The sequence below is a fragment of the Gracilinanus agilis genome, chromosome 5, assembly GCF_016433145.1.
Source record: "Gracilinanus agilis isolate LMUSP501 chromosome 5, AgileGrace, whole genome shotgun sequence".
Lineage (NCBI taxonomy): Eukaryota > Metazoa > Chordata > Mammalia > Didelphimorphia > Didelphidae > Gracilinanus > Gracilinanus agilis.
The window spans coordinates 272,122,961-272,139,907 of record NC_058134.1 but is presented as its reverse complement, the minus strand read 5'-3'; the positions used below and the strand labels follow the sequence as shown (position 1 = coordinate 272,139,907).

At 36.4% G+C, this 16,947-nt stretch overlaps 1 protein-coding gene across 1 annotated transcript in view; it reads left to right on the top strand.

Annotated features, from left to right (window-relative positions):
* Nucleotides 1-16,947, top strand: part of MSRB3 (methionine sulfoxide reductase B3) — a 186,499-nt gene that overhangs the window by 150,541 nt on the left and 19,011 nt on the right. Inside the window, exon 5 of the mRNA XM_044679209.1 lies at nt 16,263-16,360. Coding sequence (XP_044535144.1) covers nt 16,263-16,360 — 98 coding nt within the window. The remainder of the gene's footprint in view (nt 1-16,262; nt 16,361-16,947) is intronic.

The window sequence follows — 16,947 nt, the reverse complement described above, 5'->3', positions numbered from 1 at the left end:
AAACCTTGTATTTGATGAGGAGACCCTCTCTCTTTTATTTGACTTTTTGCACAGGATATCTTCCATGATACTGGTGAGCACTGTTTGATAACTTCTCCTTTTTAACATTTTGCTTGATATTCAGTGATTACTGAACAAAGTTGATTCCATGGAATTTTGCATCATCTTAAGATACATGGGAGACAATTCGTTTGAAGGGGCATTTAATACTTATATTTTGTTCTTAGTCAAATGTTTATGCTAAAAATGGAACTGGATTTGGAATAAGGGAACTGATATGGATTTAATTTCTATTAATTGCTATCTCTTTGATCCTATGTCATTTTTACTTCACTGGGCTTCATTTTCTTTATCCAATTTTATTGATCAGATGAAGTCCATTTTAGGTCCAATGCCAGGGTATCTTTGATTTGAGCAATTGATTCTCAGCCAATTGTATGACTTTGAAGCTATGACCTGCTGTAGAAGATTGCATGTAAAAGCCTTATATTTTCAATATTCTTACTTTTTTCATAGAAAATTCTCATAAAGGTTTTGTATAGATACAAAAGTTGTTGATGTTTTCTTCACTTTTTTATGACTAAAACTAGTTTGATCTATTTTATTTCTTTAGAATATTTTTTCTATAAAATATCTTGAAAATTGACTCCTGAATGCCTTCATGATTATATCATCTATGTATTCCTTCTGAACTGATTCAGTCAGCTTTTACAACTTTGTCTTAAATGTTGTTGCCACTTTTTTGACATTGGGTACTGAATTGGTAGAGTCTAAGTATTGTGTTCCGTTGTTGTTGATGGGGATAAGTCAGCATAGAAATATTAGCAGTTCTGTCCCATTTTTCTTCTATTTGTTGTTCAGTTTTCAAAGAAAATATTCTTTTCATGGTCTTGCTTTTCTTTCTTTTTTATTGTATAGACTATTTTTTCTACAACTGTTTTAAACTTTTTTTTAGGTAATACTCCTCACAATTTTTCATCATCCTGCTCCAAATTTGTTCATGAATAATTTAATATGCTAAGAATGTTGTTGTGTCATGAATCAAGAGCAAAGCTTTTTCAGTATATAGAATGGCATTAATAAATGCATGGAAGTGAGGGAAAGGATACAGAGTTCATTGAAGAATAGATACTAAACCAATTTTGCTGAAGGAGAGAATGTTATATATATATATTTATTACATAATACTACATTATTAATATTATATAATTTATTATACACACAAATGTATTATATACAACATAACTTATCACAATGCATATATTATACATAATATATGTTATATATATGTGTATGTATATCATCAAGCTTCAAAGGTAGGATGGTATTGAATGATGTGGGACAGAAAATACCAGGCAGAGAATTTAAATGTGATTTAAAATGAACTAATAAGAATTTGAATTTGACATAATAGAGAACCACTAAAGATTTTTAAACAGAGGAATGACTTCTATGTGCAAGAAAGATTATTCTGGCAAAGTTGTAAAGAATGCATTAGAGTAAAGAGAGGGAAGAGAAAGATCTTTTAGAATGATATGGTAATAGTCTAGGGGAGCACTGAGGTTTTCTCATAAGGGAGAAGTAGATTAGAGAGGAGGGAAGAAATGGGAGAGATTTTATGGAAATGAATTTGATAGGATCTGATAACTGACAAAGCTAATGTTGAGTATAAGTTGTATACTCATGAAGTATAGTAAAGTTGAGTATAAGAAAGCCACAGATTTATGAGCAATGTTGACAGCATGAATGGTAGGGTCAAAGAATAAAAAAACTGAAATCAAGAGGAATTGGTTTAGAACAGATGATCCTAGACTTGAGTTTGGCCATGTTGAGTTTGAAGGGTCAATGATATATCCAGATGGATTTGTTCTCAAGGGCATATGGTGATGCAGGTTTGGAATGTAGGGCTGCAGGTCAACTGCACAGAGGTGGTAACTGAAACTCTTCTAGTGAATGAGATTTCCAGAAAACAATGCAAAGAGAAAAATGGAACTACTGATAGACCATTCAGTAACACTGTCTATAAGAAGTTGGAAAAAAAGAATAAGAAAATAAAGAAAGAGTGGTTAAAGGAGTAAGAAGAGAACCAAAAGAGTGGTGTCTTCAAAGTCAAGGAATGAGAAAATATCCATGAGGAGTGAGTAGTTAGCAGTGCCAGAAAGAGTGGAGATGTTAAGGAGGATGAAGACTAAAATAATTGATTTAATTCGGTGATTAGGTCATTAATAACTTGGGAGAAAATATTTTCAGTAGATTGATAGGGGATAAAACAAGACAGTAAGAAATAAGTGAAGGAGAAGTCCCAAATATTAACAAAACTTTGCTTGGAATTTATAACAAGAGAAGATAGATAGGATAGGGTCTAGAATGATCAATGTAAAGGGAAAACTTTGTTAGGATTAGGCCCTCTGCCTCTTGTGGTATGGTTCCTTATGTATAATCGATAGAGGGAATTTCCTCATTAGGAATTCTATACAATGTCGAAGTATCTTCCTACACACTTTGAGAAAGAAGAAATTTTCAGGATAGAAAGTAAATCCTGACATTTCTCATTTCTTCAATACAAATTATACTTTCTTACTTTTTAAAACATGAGTTGATTAAAGTCAATAATTATCCAAGTCTGAATTGATTTGACTTAGAGAATCTTATCAAGTTATTTGCAGTTCAATTTTCTTTAATCTTAGCAACAGATTTTTGGCTTATAAGCTCAGGGATGCTTATTCTGAGTACTGCAAGTTGAAATGACAACAAAACTCATAAAATTGTGTGTCTTCTTGTACTGAGGCACATAAAGCATTTTTATTAATTCCTTTATTTACCTATATGAGGAGATCCTGGAATTCCTATTAATTGTAGTATCTTCATGTTTTCTAGTTGCATTTATGGCAAGCATGTTGATAGGGATGGAATTCAGTTCCTCCAATAGAATGGCACATCAGTCATTGGACAAAAATTTTACAATAACAATACTAACAATGAAAAAATTTTAAATCAGTTTTTTATAGTCTGAGTATTGAATAACTTCCCTCTGCTCCCACTTTTTAAAGAAACTCTTACCTTCTGTCTTAGAATCAATACTGTGTATTAGTTCCAAGGCAGAAAAGCAGTAGGGGCTAGTGACTTGTCCAGGGTCACCCAGTTAGGATGTGTCTGAGGTCATGTTTTTTTAAATTTTTATTTTGAATATTTTCTCATAGTTACATATTTCATGTTCTTTCCCTTTCTCTCTCCCCCCCCCCCAATCCTCCTTAGCTGATGCACAATTTGAGGTCATATTTGAACCCAGGACCTCCCATCTCTGGGCCTGGTTCTAAATTCATTGAGCCACCTAGCTGCCCCCTCTACCTTTTCTGCTACTCAGCTATCTGTCTGATTTATAATTTGCTATGACCAAAAAGTTCATTGTTCATCTTAAATTTTTTGTAAATAAACTATTCTAGAGAGAGCAAATTAGCTTTCACACCAAGTTCTAGGATCCTAGGCAAGGTCTAGGATGCTGACTGATCTCCAGATCATGATCAGACATCAGGACGGTACTTTTATGGCTATCTTGTTTCTACATAATAGATAGTTGTTGAATTGAGGGCAGGCACTCTTTCTTATATTCCATAAAATATAAAGTACAGTTAGCGTACATATGTTAGGTGTGCAATAAAGATTTGATGAGTGATTGGCATTTAATAAAACCTATTCCAAGTGTTCGAAGGTATTGTTAGAATCTTGACCTAAATGTTGGATTTCTTGAATAAGAATTGCTAAAATAGGATGGAGGTTAAAAAAACCAAACCAACCCCAAAACAATAGAGCAAGTACAAGATAAGGAAACCTGGTTTGACAGCAGTACATCTGAAAAATTAAAAAAACAAACTCAACCCAGCCCCGAGTCATTTTAATCATAAGATAAAGGAGACCCACCTGACAGCAGTGTACATGTATAAAAAAGCCTGGATATCTTGGTTGTCTGTACTCAATACCAGCATATATGTTTGTGTATAAAATAATGTTATCTTATGCTCTATTTATAGAGGCATAGTGTCTAGATCATGGGAGATAATCTCATCGTGCTTAGGACTGGTGAAATAACAGTCAGAGTATTTTGTTTAGTTCTAGACACAATATTTTAAGGAGGACATTAATAAATTGAAGGTTATACAGAAAAAAAAGACCAGAATGAGGGAGGAGGAGATAGGATATGTCAAGATCCTGTGTCTTAGCCTGAAAAAAAAGGGTGGGTGAATCCTAAAAATCTGGGGGTTTGGACTTGATAAAGGATTTTATTTGAGGGGTTTTCATGCAAAGAGGGGAGTGGCTTACTCTGTATTATTCCAGACCACAGAAATATTCCTAATATAAGAAAGTAAAGATGGTGGTTCAAAATAGAGGAAAACTTTCAAACCATTAAAGCAGTTTAAAAATGCAAAAAGTAGCCCTGCAAAGCAAGGTCTCCATTGCTGGAAGTATTTAGCTAGATACTAGATACTCATCTTTTGGAGATACTATAAAAAGAATCCCAACATTGGGTGGGACCTCCAAGTTCCTCATCAACTCCAAGATTTCCAGAACCCTGAGCTGTGTTCATTCTGTTTTTATCTACCTGTCAGTTTGTAACTGCGTGAAATAATTCTAAAGTCATCAAGGCTTAATATCAAAGAAGGGGTAGAAAATATTTTGGATGACTAAGATAATTTGTATCCCTCATTCTCTCTCTGTCTCTGTCTCGCTCCCCTCTGCCCCCCGCCTCTCTCTCTGAACCCTTACCTTATTTCCTTTTGTCACCTTCTGTCTTCTCCTCTTGTTTCCCAGTTGGCTTTGATTGGACATTTCTGTCCTTCTATTTACTAACATCCAGAATCCATCTCTGTCTAGTGCATGCTCCATTGCTGAAATTTAGCTGTCTTGGATCCATGCCCTCTATTTCTTCCAAGATGTCAAGTAGCTAATTTGATAAATTAATCCATTCTAATGCACTAAGTAGGCAGTTAGGCAGCACAATGGATAGAGTGCCTGGCCTGGAGTCAAGAAGACTCCTCTTTCTGTGTTCAAATCTGGCTTTGTACACTTATTAGCTGTATAATCCAGCCAGGACAAGTCACTTAACCTATTGGCCTCAGTTTCCTCACATGTAAAATGGGCTAGAGAAGGAAATGGCAAACCACTCTAGGATCTTTGCCAAGAAAATCCCAAATGGGGTCACAAATTGTCAATATGACTAAAATGACTGAACGATAGCAGTGCACTAATGGGGAAAATCTAAGGGCATCCACTGCTCCCAATTAAGACATTTTTGTTTTAATAGGAGGAAGGAAGAAAGAAAATAAGGATTAATTGTCTAATATGCACTATGCACTGTGATAAGTAAATACTTTATAAATATTATCTCATTTTATCCTCAAAGAAATGCTGGGAGATAAGTGCTAATATTATTTTATATTATGTTATTAAATTATATTATTATCTCCATTTTGTAATTGAGGAAATTGAAACAGATAAAAATTAAATAGTATGTCCAGGGTTACACAGCTAAGCAAGAGTCTGAGATCAGATTTGAACTCAGGACTTTCTGACTTGAGGTTGGCTAGCCTACCTGGCTCCTTCAACTTGAGAAATAAACCACGTGTCCTTTTCTCATTATGACTAAAGCACTCAGAAAAGTTTCTTGGATACATGAATGAAAGAGATGAATAAAGACTTGCTGGGTTGAAGAAAACCAACAAATAATCATGGATTAAGAAAACAGAAGATGGAGCTTGTTTTTAGACAATGTTGTGTTTGAAGGGCCAGTGTGACACCCTCTTGGCTGTTTGCTAGTGTTGGCTGGAGAAGCAAATTCCAGACAGATTCTAGTGCAGGAGTTTGAACTGGACACATAGATTTAGGAGTCAGTTGCCTTTAGTCCTTTAGGGTCCAAGTAGAATGTCAACTCTTCCAGGAAGCCTTCACTTATCCTTAGAGACAACTTCTCCCTTTGACATCGATTGTACTCACAGTCATGGACTTAGAATTAGAAGGGACTTTTGAAATCAGTTAGTCCAAACCCATTCATTTTAAAGAGGAGGAAAATGAGGCACAGAGCAGTAGTGATTTATCCCAAGTCACAAGGTTGGAGAGATCCACAGTCAGATTTTGTATTTGGGTCCTTTCCTCCAAATGCAGTATTCCTTCTCATCCATTTGTTGTTTGCACTCATTAATGTGCTTCTTGGCTTTGTTGTTCAGTCATTTCAGTAATTAATATTTATTAATTATATAATTAAAATTTTTAATTGTTTTTTAATATAGTATCTATATTTTCACATAATGTACATTTATATATATTTATCAGTTATATAATTATTTAATTTTATGAAATTTTTATTAATTGTAGCACATAGGTGGCTATTTCCTGTACTTCTTCATAAAAGAGGTCTTGAAATGAGTTACCAGATGACAGAAAGAAAATCCAAGAGGTGCTTCATTGGCATAGTGGATAGTGTTGAACCAGAGTTCAGATCTGGCTTTAGATACTCACTGTGTGTATGACACAAGGCAAATAACTTAACTTGTGTCTTCCTCAGGTTCCTCATCTATAAAATGGGGATAATAATAACACCTCTCTGCCAGAGATGTTGCATTGAGAAAATAAACTATTATCTGTAACTCTGTTGTTTAGTCATGTCCGACCTAAGGACCATAGCTATCCATGGGGTTTTCTTGGCAAGGATCCTGGAATAATTTGTCATTTCTTCCTTTAGTGGGTCCTTTTGCCAGGTGAAAGTCAGAGGTTAAGTGAGTTGCCCAGGGGCATACCCATAGGAAGTGTCTGAAACTGGATTTGAATTCAGATCTTCATGACCCAGCACTCTATCCATCAAGCCATGTAGCAGCCTCCTGTCAAGTGCTCTGTACATCTTAAAGCACTCTACATGCTTTTGATGATAATATTTCAAGTGAAACTTCATCTCTCTCAAAGTTGGCCAAACAGGAGCCAAATCAAGAGGTAGCAAGGGTCAGATCCTTTTAGTCTTGCCTTTCATTGATACTATGGCCAGATGGCCCTGTGCAAGGAGGTGAGAGGGTTGAACCCTTAAAACTTCCAGCTTTGTTCCTTTATGGGGAGACATTCACCCCAAAGGGTCTGGAGGGATGTATATGTCTAAAGGGAACATAAAGACCCACCAGGACAAGAAGAAAAGTTGTTCTGACCATTCGCCCTCTCAGCTACAGGTACTTGGAGTCAATCAAATCAAATCAAATCAAATCAAATCAAATCAAATCAAATCAAGCTTGTCTTTCTTTCATTTTCTGTCTTGTGAGGCAGTGTTTGCACAGGAGCTAAAGTTCTCTTTACTTTTACTGTAAAAGACAGGAGCATTAGGTTGGTAGCATAAAACCCTTGGCCAGGGCAAAGTGAGCCAACTTCTAATGTTCCTACGGCATGACCGTGGGGTAGAAGCTGGAGCCAAAGAGAGGAGGGAGGATTTTATGTAAGCCTACTGGAGTTCGGCCCATGCACATGATATGCAGAGTGACTGAATGTAGGGTTACAGCTGGGTAAAATAGAATCAAAATAAGAATTGTCATTCATTCATCCAATATTTAGTAAGCACCTACTATGTGGCAGGTGCGGAGGAGGCTTAGACAAAATGAATCAACTTCTGATTCGTGGAGTGGTAAGTCTATTGGGGAAACAATATATGCATATGAGTCAATAGAAAGACAAAGGAATTTGGGGAGTCACCAACAAAAGGGAGATTCCTGAAAGTGTTTGCCTAGAAGTCAGCCCTTTGGTGAGCTTTGAAGACAGCTAGGGAAAAGAGAGACAGGGATGGACGGACGGATGGTCCTGAGGGCAGCAAGTAGGCTAGTCTGCCTGAACTAGAGAAGAGTGTACAATAAATGCAGAAAGGCAGATGTGAGTGTGAATGCCCAGAAGATTTGCTTTACTTACACTCTATCTATTTTACTGTTTAAATATGTAGATTCACCAAGGAGAAGAATCCATTTCTTTCTATTTGTAAGCAACATCAGGATGCTTGAGAATGATGGAAGACTACTTGAAAATAACAATGCTTTGAAATAGGGAAGATAATGGGGCCAAATCTAGCCCCATCAAATAGAGACAAAAGGGTGTATGGGGGAGAGGCAGGCCAACCCTATTTATGCAGGTTTTCACATGACTTTCCTTTTAAGAAGAATGTGGAATGCATCCAAAATAAATAATATTTTGTGAGATGGGAAGACCAAAAGCAAAAGCAAAAAGCAAAAAAGAGGAGGATGGATGATCTTTCTTTAATGTCAAAACTGACATAAACACATCCCCCCCCCCCAACCCTTTTGCTCAAGATAATTTTCTCAACAAGACACAGATTGCTCCAGTCTCTGCATATCAGCCTTTGAAGCAATTTCCTTATTATTAGGAGTGGGGGCAGGGTTTCCTTTGAGGATTTTTACAGCAGTGAAGAGTTCCTCCTTTAAATACTTTCACATGATGGAGGGAATTCCTTGTTCAAAGTGCTGTCATCACTGGGGATTTTCAGCCATTTATTGCAGAGCGAAAGCCTTCTTTAGTTTGGTTGTCAGGGGTAACTCACTTTTGCCTTCCACATAGTAGGTTCTTAATAAATATTTCATAAATGAATGAATGAAAGAAAATAAATTAGTCTGAGCAGTCTATGGAGGTTTGTAATGATATCCCCCTTCTCAGAAGGGCTGCTAGAAGGAAGGAGTACTCTCCTCCCCCTCCTGCCTTTTGTTTATCTTACTGAGAGGTTAAATATGCTTCTCTTTAAAATTACATTTTCATTTTATTATGAGTTTAACCAACATCAACAAACATGAACATTTCAATAGAGAGACCAGAAAAAGAGAATTAATTGTACATGAAACTATGAATGACTATTAGGTATGGTTTAAGCGTCTCTGTTAAATGTAACACAAAAGTAACAAAACTGCCATCTTCTCTGTCTCCTGCTGGATTTCCTTATGCTTTCTTCTGTGTATTGTTTTAAGGTTTCATTGATGTTCCTCCATCCTACCAATCCATCTTCCCTACCAATAAAAACATTCTCTTGTGACAAATAGTCAAAGTCAAGCAGACAAAAAGCCAAGCAAGACAAATCCCTGCACTGGCCGTGCCTCCTTCTGCACCTCTACTCCTGAAACTCTCTGCCAAGAGGTGGGAGGTGTTCTCCATCCACTTTCTGAAGTCATGGCTGATCACATCCCTCAAATCCTTCATTATGGAAATTGTTCTCCTGGTTCCAATCACTTACTCTGCACCAGGTTTTATGACTCTTTCTGACTTTCTCTGAATTTATCCCTTTTGCTCTTTCTTATGGTCTAGTAATATCTCATGACATTCATCTAGGAAAGGGGAAGGGAATATGCATTTATATGACATCTCGTGTATGCCAGGAACTGTGCTCAGTGTATGATAAATATAATTTCATTTGCTCCTTTCAAGACTACAAAATATCTTCATTTTAAAGTAGAGGAAACTGAGGCAGACATGTTTAATGACTTGCCCAGGGTCACACAGCTAGTAAAGTATCTGAGAATGGTGAACTCATATCTTGATTCCAAGCTCAACATTTTTTCCTCTTCACTACTCAGTTGCTTCTAATATGTCTATGTACCATAATCTATTTAGCCGTTTTCCAGTTGATGGGCACCCACTTTGATTACTGTTCTTTGCTTCAACAAAAAGTGTTACTGTAAATATTTTTGTACATGCTTGTACCTTCTTTTTGTTTTTGATCTTCTTGGGGCATATATGTTAGCCATATTGCTGGGTCAAGAGGATGTATACAATTTGGCTTTTGGGAGGATAGTTCCAATGGCTTTCTAGGATGGTTGGACCAATTCAGAGCTCCATTAACTATTTTTTGACAGGTGTTATAATAAAATACTAGATGTTGTAGTAGATGTTGAGGGAGAGGATGATATGACACCTCCCTCCTTTATAACAGTGCCCAGGCAGGATCCTGCAGGTCAAAGGATAATATCCCTTCAGGTCCCACCTGGGGTTCATTGATATTGTATGAAATATCTATTTTTTCAGTCTTTGGGCTTTGCTCTAGCATTTCTTGTTTTGTTATTGAATCACTGAGTTTTTATTATTTTATTTTGTTTTTTTAACCACTTCATGTTGTCTACCTTTTGTTTATAGCTATTTTTCTCATTTCATGTTTTCTCTTCAGAGCTTGAACTTAATTTAAAAATAATCTCTTGTTTTATTTATTCTTCCTTCTCTTGGAATCCTGTGGTCAAGACACATCCCCCCCCCCCCCGAGTCTGTCTATTTATTGTTGCATTACTTTTTTCTGTGTTTACCTCTTGGACTTCTCTTCATCCAAAGTATTTCTTCTTTGGATTTGGAGTTTTCTTCAGTTTACTCATATCTCCAATTCTAGTTCCTCAATTAGGACTTTGTGCATGCTTGAATGAGGTGGACTGGCCTATGCTAATTTTGTATCCTGCCTAATTATGGGGGGAAGTCTATTATTAGACACTGCTCTCTACATTAAGGTCCCTATTTCTCCCTCTATAACTAGTTGACTCAATGACTCCCTCTATAACCAGTGGGCTAGCCTTGGGCTTTTTTTCTGTCTTCTTCTCCTACAGTCATAAAGCAGCAGTTGGCTTGGCTGTCTACTAAAGCCCCAAGAGGACTTTACTTGATATCATCCATAACTCTGATTTCTGGTCCTTTGTAGGGCTCTCTGCTAAAGATTGTCTGGGAAGGTACTTCCTCATTTTCTTGAGCAGTCTCCTCCTGGTAGCCTGGCTGTGTCTCCTCCTATGGCTCTGGCAAGATTTTGGAGCCAAAGTGGCTTCAGTCTCTTGGAGGGCCCCCATTGAAGGTGTAGGCCAACTTGGGGCAGAGTCCTATCATTCTCCTGGAGCAGTAATCTATTAGGGACTCATTTTGGTTTTTGCCAGATTTGCTTGAGATTCTGTTGGCATCAAGCTCCATTTATTTTTTCTTGATGATTTCAGTTCCTGCTGAAGGTTCATCCCTGCTTCAAGCACTGAAGGCTTCTGGCCATCTTCTTGGGCACTCCTGGACTGAGCAAAGGAGCTTGGTTTCCTTGCTCCTTGCTTCATCTGGCAGCCTTTTATATCCTAGCAAGGGTATCTGTCAGGGAAGCTGGACACTTATCCAGAAGTCCATATGAATCTCTTTTGAAAGATAAATAAGAACCCAAGGACTATAGAGCTTTTAATAGGGCTGTCCACTAATTTTCTTTTAGATCTTTCCATCCATTCAGACTTGGGTGGCACTTTGAATGTTTACTTATGAAATTCCTCTCCAGCTCAAAAGGTATATTGTCCATTTTGTATTGATTTTGAAATGTGAGTCCCCACAATGCTCCTTTTTCTCAGTGTCCCTCCCAATGTTTATACTATGCCAAGATAAACAAATTGCACTTTTCAAGTATCAATGTTCAAGTAGCACACACTAAAACTATTTGAGGACTTCCATCCCATCCCACTTGACCTTGTCCTTTATGACAATCTGGAGACATCTCAAACTTAACATGTGCAAACAGAATAAATTATCTTTCCCCTAAAACTGATTTCTTTCCCAAACTTATCTAATTTGTCAAAAGTATCTCCATTCTTCCAGTTTCCAAACTTGTAATGTTAGCACCATCCTTAGTTCCTTACCTTATCTCTTACTTCCTTTGTCCCACATATTCAGTCATTTGCAAAAATTGCCATTTCCATGTTAAGATGACATCTTTTGCATTTTTCTATAATCACACAGTAACCACCTTATTTCAGAGCTTCACCATTTCTTGCCTAGACCATTAAAAACAAGACCCCCAAATTGGCCTCCCTTTCCAAGTCTCATCCTAGCCAATCCATTTTTTGTGGAGCTACCATATTGATTTTTCCTTAGGTACACTTCTTATCAAGTTACAACTCCTCATTCAATAAATTCCAGTGACTACCTATTACCTATAGAATAGAATATAAATGTCTATGTTTAGTTTTTAAAGCTCTTCGTAACCTAATCCCATCCTGTCTTTTTAGCCTCATTATATATCCCTGTTGTGGGGGAAGTCTAATTCAGACTGGTCCAGTGGTTCAGGTGTGGTATCAGAACAAAATGAGGTACAAGTAGACCATCTCATTTTGAAAACTCTTCATATCCTTTGGTCATTTATCTATTATGGGAATGGCTGTTAGTGTCACATATTCATGCCAATTTCCCATGATAGTTAAGATATAGGAATTTTATTGGTGATATTTGATGCAAGAGTTTTTCTCATTTTACTATTGCTCTTTTACTTTTATCTTTAATTCTAAGTTTGTGTAAAACCTATAAAATTTCATATAGTCAAAATTATCTGATTCATCTTTTGTGATCTTTTCTAATACTTGTTTGGTTTAGAATTCTCTCCCTAGTCATTGTCATGAAAGACACCTGATATTGTTCTCATCTTTTTTCTTTTTCCAACCTCCTTGTCTTCTTAGGTTCAGGTTACATCTGTATTATTTTGAACTCATGGTGGTACATTGTATGTCATTTTAAATTTAATTTTTGCCAAATTCCTTTATAGTTTGCTAAGCAGTTCTTGGAAAAGAGTCCTACACTTAGTAATTTATTTTTTTTAGCTTTATAAAGCACTGGTCTAATGCTTTCTATTGCTTATTTCTATTGCTTATATAGTCTGTTCCATTTATTCACTTTCATCTTAATCAGCAGCAGATAATTTTGATGACTTCTCCATTATAATATAGTTAAAGATCTAATAATGCTAGGCCCCCTTCATTCATATTTCTCTCATCTCATCTCATCTCATTATTTCCCTTGAGATTCTGGACATTTTATTCATCAAAATGAATTTAATTACTGTTTTTTTTACTTCCATAAAATGATATCATTAGTACAACACTAAATCTATAAATTATTTTAGGTAGTAATGTCACTTTTACTATAGTGAGCCAGTCTAAATGAGAGCCAAGCTGTGAATATTTCTTTAAATATTTCTGTCTCTGTTTCTGTAAAATAGTATTTATATAGATCTTGTATGTATCTTTTTAGGTTAAATAAAGGCCCTTCTATGCCTTTATTTTATGCCTATTTTTCAAGGTTTTAAAATAAGTTAGTTTCATATCTTGTTAAAGGCAGAATTTTATTAAATATGCTTTTTGAGAAAATTGTGTTTTTTTGTAATCTTTGTCATATGAGTATAGGATTAATTATGCTAATTGCTTCCCTAATGGTGACTCATCTGGTATATTTTCAACTTCATAGTAAGTTATTTTCAGGGTATATTATTTTGGTCTTCTCTATTTATAATAATTTGAGCATGCATTTAATGGAAGAAAACACAAAAAGTATGATAACATTAATGATTCATTGGGGTAGATTGCACAGATTTGGACTATTTACCAAAACTTTTGTGGGAATCTTTGGAAAACACCCTAATTAAGAACGAGGTGTATTTAAGGTTAGAGTTGATCAGAGCATCTTTGACTCAACTTTTTGCTGACTTTTTTCTTATTTCAATATGTTTGAAATTGTAATTGTCATTCAGGCGCTAGAACATTGGAATGAAATGCCATATTGATGTCAGTAGGTAATGGGAAATAGTGATAGACAGAATAGATAGAAGGAATTTTTATTTAGTATGAGGAGATGGGATTTTATTGATGAATGTGTTGTCTCTCATCACCACCATTCAGCAAATTACTAGAAGGACTTTGAAAGTGAAAGTAGCCACAAAAATTTGCAATTAAAGTGATGTCGTGCCCACCCAAACTTGCCTAGCCTTTTCCTTTGATGACAGATAGCTGTGTCTGTCTGTCTGTCTATCTATCTATCCATCCATGTATTTATATATCTATCTGTCTGTCTATCCCTCTATCATAGTGCTTTAATTCTACTCCAGTGCTATGTCATTGTTTATGTTCCTCTTCTCCCTTTTCCTCACTCAATTTCAATTGTCTTGGGGGCCAACATTCCTAGTTATAACTTAGACCACCTAGGATTATTCAGGTCAATGGGAAACAAGAGTCAAACAGCAGAGGATGAAGCCCCAGATTGCTGAAGCATTTCAACAGAACAACCTTCTGATGTGAATCTTGAAGAAGTTTTTTACTACCATTGCCACTGGTGATGAATTATAACCCCTACATCTCTCATAGGCATCTCCAGCTCAGCCTGTCCTAAATTTTATTCTTCCCACTTCTAATCCGACCTTCCTTCAGACTTCCTGGTTTCTCTTGAAGTAATTACCATTTCTCCCATCATCAGGCTTAGTCTTCTCAGTGTCATCTTTGGGGTTTCATCCTCTTCTCCAACAGAGCTCAATAGTTGCTACATCTTGTCGTTTTTACCTCAACAACATCTCTCCTGTCTGATGCCTTCTTTTCCCTCAAAAGAAAACTTTATATTGATTCAGGCCCTTATTGCCTATCACCTGATTTTAATAGTCTCCTAATTATTGCCCCTACTTTTGGTCTCTTCCCTGTCTAATCTTTTTTCTCCTTGTCTGTCAAAATTTCCCTCAAACTTCGTTCTTGACAATAGCACTCCCTTGCTCAGTAAGACAATATTGTTCCAAATATTCTAACTTATCCTGCAGTACCCTTCTTAATTCCAAAAGAAAAATAACACTAAATCAAAAGATTGCTAAGCCAAGGGACTCCCCTAATGAAGCTGTGGGTAGTAGCCAAGATGGACGAGAATTTCCCAGACTGGAGATGCCAAGAAAGTTCAATTCTAATGATTAAAAATAACACTTAAAAAGAAAACCCCTGACAGAAAACTCATCTTTTGATGGAACATTTTTCTTTTATAGCACTGTTCTCACTGAAGAAGTTCACTCTCTCTCTGCAGCACCTTCTTTTTATTTTTTAATTATATAATAATAATAATTATTATTATTATTTATTTATTTTATTTTATTTACCTCTTGCTTAGAATAGTGCCTAAAATATAGTAAGCACTTAATAAATTATTGTTTGTTGAATCTCCATTTTAAGGATAGTCCTCAGGCCAGCCACATTCACTCTAATTCCTCTCAGAGGTTTCTATTCATTACTCTACAGACTTTTTCTGGCATGTCCCCATGAGAGTACTTTCCTTCCCTCTCTCCCTTTTTAGTTTCTTTTTATGTATAAATGTATATATATATATATATATATATATATATATGTGTGTGTGTGTGTGTGTGTGTGTGTGTGTGTGTGTGTATAATTATAGAATGTAAGCTCCTTGAAGGCAGAGGCTTTCTTTTTGCTCATATTTTTGTTCTCATTGCTTGGTATAGTGCCTATAATATAGTAAGCACTTAATAAATGTTTGTTGACTTGACTTGAAGATACCAGCTTTTGCTCATTCACTTTTGGTGTCTATCTTTCCACCAATTCTTACTTGTGGCTCCAAGGAGCTGTAGTCACATCCTGGTAAAATCATCACTGCAGATGGGCTAAATCCTGTTGAAGGTAACCAACAGGTCTCAGAACTACTGATGAGTTAGGGGGATGTCTGCCCCAAGCATTTGAAGATTTCCTTCAGAAGAAAGAGGATTAGAACAATTTGTTCCAAATGCAATGAAGATAGCTGAAGCAGATGCAATGGAGCACTTTCAGCAGTCAGGCATCGAAGGTACCAAGGTCCTGATGGGCCATCACCAATCATCTTGACTTTTGCCTTGCCTCTGGTTTTCAATGACTCTAGAAGAGACAGGGAAGCTGATGACCTTGTGCAACTCTGCCCACTTGAATCCAATTCGTCTGATATTATTGGTCCTCTTCAAAAATAGAGCACAAGCACTAACTGTTTAACCCTACTTTAAAAGCAGTCAACAGAAAGCATTGTGCCCCAGATCAGTACTGTTCCTGCATGGGTCTTACCAATGCCTGCTTGAAGACATTTACCAAGACTCATCTAGATCAAGCCCACCTCAACCTGAGTCATCTTGGGCATTAATTACTTCTCACAAAAGATTGCTTTGAGGGGGAATTTTCAATTTTGGATGCTAGAGAAATTATAGAATTTGTGTTCATAAGTGTGTTAGGAATAATGAATTTAAATGATAAAATTTTGAGCACAGTAATAACAGCCTGAAGGAAAAAATGGGACGTATCAATAATGCAGTTTTATTAACTGTATTTTGCTTGTTTTTCCCCCTCAAGTTAAGTGTGAAGCATATATTAAGGATTTCCATACTGTGTTTAGAATATCTTAAAAATTATATCTCTAACCAAAAGTCATTTAGCTCATTCTCTCTCTTTTTTTCCCCCTTGTGCCTTGCTCCCCAGGTTGGCCTTCATTCCATGATGTGATAAGTTCAGATGCAATTACATTCACTGATGACTTTTCCCACGGGATGCATCGGGTCGAAACGAGCTGCTCTCAGGTCAGTTAACAACATGTGAAATCTGTTGGCTACAAAATACAACTTTTACCTCTGTATTCCAAAATACGTTCAAGACTTGTGAATGGTGTCTAAATTTACAAGTGACAAATAAGCAACTTACTTAAAAGTTGGGGGAGACAAGGAATGAGGAGCAAAGAGGGAAGGAAGAAGAACCTAACTTATCTCGAACTATCCTTGGGGCAGATGGGAATCTTTAATGCAAACTTCCTTGGCCTACTATGGGAAAAATTGTTCTCTGTTAGCCTTTTCCTCTTTCTAATTCCGGGGCACAGTGCCTCTTTTAGAAATGCTCCATTTTCTGCATTCCATTCTCTGAAACCCTTGAAATGAGCTTAAGGTAAGTGTCTTATTTGCTTCTTATCAACCTCTCCTTTTGGATGTCTATTCTTGGTTCATTCATAATATGATTTACTCCATGGATTACTCTTTCTAGTGTAAAAAATCTGGATAGAATTCTAGTTGTAGCCAAGACAAAGTGATGCTCTATCACTCATCTTGTTCCATGTGATTCTTTTTTTCCTGGTAGGTTTCTCTCTCTCTCTCTCTCTCTCTCTCTCTCTCTCTCT